This window comes from Arachis duranensis, chromosome 1 (assembly GCF_000817695.3).
Source record: "Arachis duranensis cultivar V14167 chromosome 1, aradu.V14167.gnm2.J7QH, whole genome shotgun sequence".
Taxonomy (NCBI): Eukaryota; Viridiplantae; Streptophyta; class Magnoliopsida; order Fabales; family Fabaceae; genus Arachis; species Arachis duranensis.
The window spans coordinates 89,806,454-89,814,718 of NC_029772.3; the positions used below are offsets into that span (position 1 = coordinate 89,806,454).

The window sequence follows — 8,265 nt, forward strand, 5'->3', positions numbered from 1 at the left end:
CCATGATTCTCCTACCATATCTAATGCATGTTTCAAGTTTAGTCTCGACTCCTCCCGTTTTCTCCCGTTGTGGTTTCGGATTTCGTCCAGCGTCTTTTGTTTCTTTTTCTTTCTTAATTTACTATCGGGCGTGTGTGCCACTGTGTTTTTAAACCTTGGTAGTTTTAGAAAGGCTCATATGTAACTATGCTATGTGTTTTATAAATTCTTATATATATGTATGTATCTTACGGGCCTAATATATATTATTCGATAATGCTATCAGACTATACATTATATATTATATTATTTCTTATCATCATGCAGTATGCCACATGAATTAGTTGCGTATTAGTTTCGTCCCCACCATTTTTTTGTTCACCATATCCAGGCTGATAGATATCCATTTATATGCATGGATAAGAATTGTTATATACATAAACATCATTCTATAAATCATAGCAATTGTAGATATCTGTTTAATAATGCAAACAATGTACCCTCATGATTTTGTTGTTAATTCTATGTACGTGAGATACATTGATTGAATTTCATTGATCATTAATATCGGGGTTGTTACTTGATAAATTCATAAATCAAAATTTCATAATTTATACATTATTATACCTTATAATAGAATCACCGCATATACATTCTACATTATTCTATTAGTATTATATTATTACTATACTATCAAGTCATATATATCTTATTTGTCTTTATTGTCTATGCTTTATAATCATTATACATTTTCTAATACCTTCTTCTTATATACTATTCTATAATTATAGTATATATATATATAATATATCTATTTAAAATATATATATATATGTCTATAATATATATGTCTATAATCTATATAATTTATAATATATTTACATTTATATATATTATATATTATATATATTTTTATTTGTGTGTTATTTGTATATATGCATATTTAACACTGCAATCGAAGCACGGTTCTGGTCTGTTCGGTCCTTTAATTAATTTTGTTATAGCTACAAACCCTAACAGCTGCTTCCATTCAATAATTCCATCTACTTCTTTGACTTTGCCATTGTTCTATCCTTTTCCCTTTAATCAAAAAAAGATCCTTCTCCAATTCCTTCTCTCTTCATTTTTTATTATTCATCTTTTGCCATTCAACCTCATTTGCTCGCATGGTGGTTTCCTTCTAACAAAAGGTGATTTGTTATTCTTTTCTTTTGCATTCTCAATATCTTTTTCGTGGTTAATGGTTATCATCGGCCAAACAAGCTAATCTTGATTTCTTCCCGGTCGTTTTCCATTCATTTGCCCACGAGATTCGTGCTCCTCTCGGTTAGTTTTCTTCCGCACCTCCCCACAAGTGTCGTCTCCGTCTTGCTGGGTCACTCTTGGTTGCCTGTTTCATACTGGGTAAGTTGGAAACCTTACCTTTGCTTTTCAAAGACTCAATCGTTCATTTACTGTGCTGTTCGTGACTGCCAGTATTTTCCTAGCTAATTGGGTGACTTCTCCTTTTGATTCTGCCCGTTATATGCAACAGGAACATGTCTAACTTATTTATCTCAGTAGTTGCACGCAGATGCATTTTTTTCTGTTTGGACTCCTGCTTGGTGCATCTCTTTCTTCCGTCCCATAAGCGAATGATTAAGATTTTATGATATGTGATTGAATTCAAAAATCATTTTAGTAACCATAAATTTTACTTCCAGGCCACCGTTGCTCTTCCCTCAACTTTTTATCGTGAATTTCGTTCTGAACTGCCAGATGAGGTTACATTTGTCGATTCATCTGGCCGTCGGTTCACCATGCTGCTCCACAAGACTCCTACTCTTTGCCTGATAGTGGCAGGGTTTCCACAACTAATTAATGCCTACACCATTAATGGAAGATGTTGGTTCTTTATGGCATACGTGGGTGATGCCGAGTTCCTTATGTTCCATGTGCTAGAGGTGAATGCGCGACTCCCAGATGTCGAAGTTTCATCCATGTATCCTATAGCCGTTCATGACCTATTAGGGAATGCTTGTAGCAATGTTGCTGCTTGTTTTGTGCCCGCTTTGTCTCAGGACGAGGATTTCTTGCTGCCACATTCAATCCACTCTAATTTGCCATCAGTAATATATCCCGTGGGTGATACATACACCATCCAATTCGCCTCGACCATACAAAATCTGTCCATGCTTTCGTTTCTTCTGGATATTTATCTCGCTTTTACTACTGACAATGATGCCAAACCCCTTTACTATCGCGCCTTCGCTTCAATGCTTGCCCATTACTCAAATTTCTGCCCCGGATCACTTCACAGCTTGCTGCCAAACCGTGAGGCTGTTGTTGTCGACAAACTGATTACTAAATACTAAGCGGCGGAGTATATTTTGGTAATCATTTATTCAGCCCTTCGATGCCTTCCTGTTTTGTTTATTTTGGTTTTTAGTCCTTCATGTCTACATGTACGTAGTAACAGCATGTTAGTCAATCTAAGACCATTTTCTCTCATTTTTTTGTAGACCCTCTCAATCAGTTTCGTTCAAAGGGCCTTTGGGATTAAACCTGATCAAGTTGACGTTGTTGATGATGTTGGTGTGTGTTACAAGGTCCATGTTTGCTCTAAGCCAAGTCGGTCTCGAGAGTGCTATTTCGCAAAGGGCTGGAGGCCTTTTAGTCAACACCACATGCTGCGTACCAGAAGCGCCATTAGGCTAATGGTTTATTCCTTTAAGAACTGGCGTGTGCATTGTCATGTCCTGTGTATTTGATGCCTTTTTCCCTGAAGCCGAAAACTGTGCTACCACCCTCAAATATCGAACTTGGTGGTTCTTTAATGTGCAATATGCATTTTCTTTTGTGCTGTGGGTTAACCCATTAACTTAGCCAACTTGAGATTTACTATCCGGATTTTGATAACATAAATATAATCATATTCAGTCACAAGTTCTTTCGACCTTTAATACATACTTTTGGACAAAGCTGTCTATATAATTGAATAGAATTTTGCTGAGTTACTCATGACAAAATAATTTTGTTTTTCATCCCCATTGATATAATACCCACTGTGTTATACTTTATTATAGGGGTTAGGATCGTATAGAAGCACCTTTTGGTTTATTGGGGATGACTCCCCGTGATGGTTTGGGAAAAATTAGTTCTCTGATCCTACTGACAATTTTAGATTCTTTTTAAGGCATGTAATATACATCTTACATTAAAGAACTTTTTTTCCTCCTTAAATCACCCATTAACCAAAGGTTTAGTCTTTTTTGTTATAAACTTTGCATTCAAAAAAGCATTTAACCAATTAGAATTTAATTCATTTGTTTCCATTATTTTGCAAAGGTTTTGTCTTTTTATATTAAACTTTGCATTCAAAAAACCATTGAACCAATTAGTTTTTTATTCATTTGGTTCCATTATTCTCCACCATTAAATAGTTGTTGTTCTTTTTTCATATTACAAAACCTTTTACTAACATGTCTATTATTTAGTTTCTACCTAGAAATTTTTTTTTCAACAACTGGCTTTTTTTGGATGGTCTGTATGCATTATTGAAACATGACATAAAAAAACCTTCATGCTTCTTTCTTCCCATAACCATGTCTATACATTAATTCTTCAACGGATTATCAGGGGTCAGATCTCTTTATTGCAGTGTTATAATGACGTTTATTGACATTATCCAATGACCTGTATAATTGTTATAAAAAATATCCCCACATATTCGCTATGTTGCAATTTATCCATTTTTTTTTCGTATGAATCTATCCACACGTTGTTATTGTCGTTGCTATTAACTTCCCCTGTTGGCACATGGTCAGCCATTTTTGACTAACTCAATAAGTTTTCATCCATTCCTTCCTTTTACCTAAAACGGTCAAATCCTTTTAACTTGTGACCTTGGTTCTCTATGGATCAATTATTTTCCTCTGTGGCCTGCTCAGTTCAATTAAAAGCATCAAACACGAGCTTTGATTATTCGGTTCGGTAACGCTTTTCCCGCTACCTACTCAGCCGCAAAATCATTTATAGCTTCTTTGTTATATAGTATTTATTATTTATTATTCGTCAATTATTTAGCTTTTTATGTAATTCATTTCTTAATTAATAGGTATTTACTCTAATATTTAATTACCCTTTTTCCTGGATTTAATACTTAAGTGAAGTGATTCTTCAATTTGGCATTTTATTAGTAATTAGTTATTACTTATATTTGTTATTGTTATACTAATACTTGTGGTCATAGTTCTAATAACACGAATATTATAATTACAACTGTCTAATAACACTCATATTATAATATTATAATACCAACCGTCTAATAGAATATATAATATATAATAATATAATATGAAGAATAGTAAATATGATTTGATGACTTAAGATTGTATAATAGTTCCAGATTTCGCGTTGTATTATACTACAATATAATACTATAACACTATATTATATTATACTATAGTATAATTGTATAATTGTATATACTATATACCATAATACTTTACTATAATAGTATAATAGTATAAATTCTATAATTCTATAATCGTACAATAATATTATATTCGACACATACTAAATAATTTTTATTTTTTACTTTGTTTATATTCTTTAAATCTTTTAATCTTTTAATATTTACATAGATGTATAATCTTTAAGTTTTTAAAATAAAGTCAAAACCAGTTTAATTTCTCGGTCAAATTTGTCTGCTACCTTTCAAGCTGTGTATCGAGTAAGGGTTTCAATCTTTACAATAATGGTCTTATTCGTGGTCTATGTTAATTTATTTATTATTTTATTATTTATTCATTATTCATTCATTATATCCTCAATTTAAAGTCAACTGTTGTCTAACCAGCGTCAGACGATACCGACCGGAGTCCCGTTTCCATTTTGCTAAATTACACTTGGTCAATGCTGGGATCTTGTGCTCTATAAAGCCTTCTCTTATTTCCATTTCCAACATCTTTGCACACTTACTTGATCTACATTTTTTAATACTGGTTCGTTCTAAGACCTCATTATCTCACATGACATATGTTTATTGTAATTGATATTGTTATTGTTATTGCTACTGCTATATGCACATGTATTCAACTTTTTTCTTTACTTCCTTAGATTTAATCATGAATGTATCACATTTCACATATTTATTCCGTTCATTCTTTGCACTGTGGTGTATTTTTTTTCCATGGCAGTCTGCCGGCTATTTCGATAAATTGGTTTCTATTACTTTGACTTTTCTCGTGCCACATTTTTTGCAACTTGAGCTTTTTGCAATACCCAAGTAATGCACACTCTGTCACATCTCTTGACTGTGTATGTGTTTATTCCCAATTTGTACATCGAGCAATTCTTTTTTTTTCATCTGACAGTTAGAAACAAAGTCTGCACTGTTGTTATTGTTGGGTTATGGACATGGTGTTGTGATCTCTACATTTCCTTTGCTATGGCACAACACATGTTTAAGAGATTTTCATTGGGATCTTCAGTGGAACCCCCTATGCATTAATGTTAAAATCAGTAGTATATATTATATACTTAATACACTTAATTGGTTTTATATTTATACTTATATTTTCCTTTTGTACTTCCGGCGCAGTTGATGGTGCTTTTTTGTCTTTGTCTTTGTTTATCCTCATGTTTAATTTTTTATTCAATCTCTACAATTTTCTCCAGTTACTTAGCTGCTGCACTCATATTTTCATCTTGTCCTTCTTGGAAGCCCGAATCCAGTGCACCAAATGGATCAGAATTTTGATTCAGTGAAAGACCTTTCTCTCAATTCAGAGAAGAACTGGTGCATTAAAGTGAGAATTTTGCGGATGTGGAAGGTTCCGGCATATGAAAAGAGTTATTCGCAACCTTCAATTGAATTGGTTGTAATTGACAAAGACGTACGTTGCTGCCTTTTGTTGTGTTATTTATGTTATTTCCTTCATAAGTTTCTCATCATCCTGATATCAGTCATGTTTTGAATTTTTTATTGCACCGTTGTCAGGGAACTCGGATCCATTGTTTCATCCGGGCTGTCCATTACCGGCTTTTTGAACCTATCCTTGAGGAGGGAAAGGTGTTTGTTGTGGGCAACTTTGCAATGGACTCAAACACACAGAAATACAGACCCACCAAGCATAGCATGCGGATCATATTTAAGAGGGACACATTGGTCTCTGGTGTTGATGACATGGACATTCCAATTGAATCATTTGATTTCGTGGCAACCAAGGAAATCTTATCATCCGTTAGGGATGACTTACATCTTATAAGTATGCACTCTCATGTTGTCATTGTGCAACTACATCTAGGTCATTTACCTAGCATAACATCTATTTGCCCTTGCTAACTGTCTGATTAATCCAGCTTATCTTGTGGTTTTCTGACATAGATTGTTGGTTTGCTGTCCGCAAAGAGTGAGTTGATTCCTTTTCAAAATAGAAATCGGAAGTCACATTATATGAAAATCGAGCTTGATGATCTGAGGTAAGTTTTTTCATCTCATTATGCATAGACACTTTTATACCTTACCCACGTCGCCATTGAAACTTTCCTCTAGCTGTGTTCTCTAATGACCATAAATCTGCCATGTAAAACCCGATAAAAAATTTACATTTGGACCCAAAAGTGGCAGCGAGCGGCTTTCATGCACCTTGTGGGAAAATTATGCGTCTGATTTGGTTAATTTTCTTGATGCCAACGAGGCCACCAAATTTATAATTGTGCTCCAATTTGCCAAGATGAAGTTCTACAATGGTATATTTAATAGTGCCCCACTATATATGAACCTCTTTATATCTAACCAGTTATTTCTCTAACCATATTTCATTTTATTTCAGGTGTTATGACTATAACCAACACAAACTACACCACAAGACTCATGGTTAATGCTGACCTTGAAGTGGTTAAGAAATTCCGCAAAAGGTTTGTTTCTATAACAAAGACTTTAGTTATTTGTTCACCACTTTTTTTTATATCAACTTTTACCGTTCCTGTTTTGTTTGGGAGATGGTAACGTTGTTAATTTCATTGATGCTAGGCTGATTCGACTTGGTAGCAAGCACAGCACCAGCGTTGAGGTTATTGGCCAGGTAGTGAGGCATTCTCCATCTGAAGATTTTCTCAGCCTTACCCCATATGCCACCATACATCAAATAAAGGAAACTCTTGAGGTGTGTTCATTGGGTGCTTTGAATTCAATAGCTTTTTCACAACACCAGCTTAAGTACATTCATTCTGGTTACCATCATGAAACAAATAAAAACATGTTTCCTTTTTCGTGTGATACACCGCTAATTTCATTGAGTAATTTCTGCATCCAGAAATCAACCTTTGTGACATGTGGAACCATCACTGACATTGACAGAGATCATGCATGGTGGTACAAGGCTTGCAGGCATTGCACACAAGGACTGGAGGCACTTACTGACCAATTTTATTGTCCAAAATGCGATGTTTACTCCTCAGTTTTTGCCCCCAGGTTAGTAGTCCCTCATGCGGTGTTGGTTTATTGTTGTGTTAATTCATTAGACTCCGAAACATTAGCCTTTCTTTTTCTTGGCCGTTGGATACGTTTCTTAAATTTGGGGTCGGTTCCATCAAACAGCCCTGTTGCTGTTCTGTGTTTGTTGTTGAATATGGACTGAGTATTCGTTGACGAATTAACATGCCGCTCCCTTTTTTTGTTGCTTTGTATATGTGGATAAAGGTTCTGCATTTAGGTTCGTGTTGGTGACGACTCAGATACCGCAACTTTTGTGCTATTTGAGAATTGTGCGGTAAAGTTCTTAGGACTATCTGCCGCTGAGATCCGCACTAGGCTTCTTGCTAGGGTAATTTGTCCTTACTTTGTTTACTGGAAATTTGTGATATATTTTGCTGCCAACTTAATGGCTTCTTCTCTTCAACAACCAGGGATATGGAAGAGACCATTCCCCAGATAAGCTTAATGCACTGCTTGGGAGAACACTACTATTCAAGTTTACTGGTGCGCGAAATTGTGAACAATACTTTTCACAACTCTCATAATCCCCGGTCATGAACCCCAAAAAAACTTGGTGTTCAATACCATGGCATTACACAACTTCGCACAACTAACCAGCAAGTGCACTGGGTCGTCCAAGTAATAAACCTTACGCGAGTAAGGGTCGATCCCACGGAGATTGTTAGTATGAAGCAAGCTATGGTCATCTTGTAAATCTTAGTCAGGCAAACTCAAATGGATATGGTGATGAACGCATAAAAACATAAAGATAAAGATAGAGGTACTTATGTAATTCATTGGTAGGAACTTCAGATAAGCGCATG

General features: G+C 35.0%; 1 protein-coding gene across 1 annotated transcript; it reads left to right on the forward strand.

Moving 5' to 3' along the window:
- Positions 1-5,705: 5,705 nt before the first annotated feature.
- Positions 5,706-7,901, forward strand: LOC107458435 (replication protein A 70 kDa DNA-binding subunit D-like). The gene is made up of 8 exons (XM_021132903.1): positions 5,706-5,858; positions 5,963-6,253; positions 6,350-6,444; positions 6,587-6,714; positions 6,798-6,882; positions 6,998-7,130; positions 7,281-7,463; positions 7,680-7,901. The coding sequence occupies exons 1-8, from the start codon at positions 5,706-5,708 to the stop codon at positions 7,899-7,901; spliced, it is 1,290 nt and encodes a 429-aa protein (XP_020988562.1).
- The last annotated feature ends 364 nt before the right edge of the window (positions 7,902-8,265 follow it).

What these genes read in the sequence shown, in the direction of transcription:
- LOC107458435 (XM_021132903.1), top strand. Translation starts at nt 5,706, where the DNA reads ATGGATCAGAATTTTGATTCAGTGAAAGACCTTTCTCTCAATTCAGAG. An exon ending in ATCGAGCTTGATGATCTGAG is followed by an intron (nt 6,445 to 6,586) that starts GTAAGTTTTTTC and finishes TGGACCCAAAAG; the next exon opens with TGGCAGCGAGCGGCTTTCAT. An exon ending in GTTAAGAAATTCCGCAAAAG is followed by an intron (nt 6,883 to 6,997) that starts GTTTGTTTCTAT and finishes CATTGATGCTAG; the next exon opens with GCTGATTCGACTTGGTAGCA.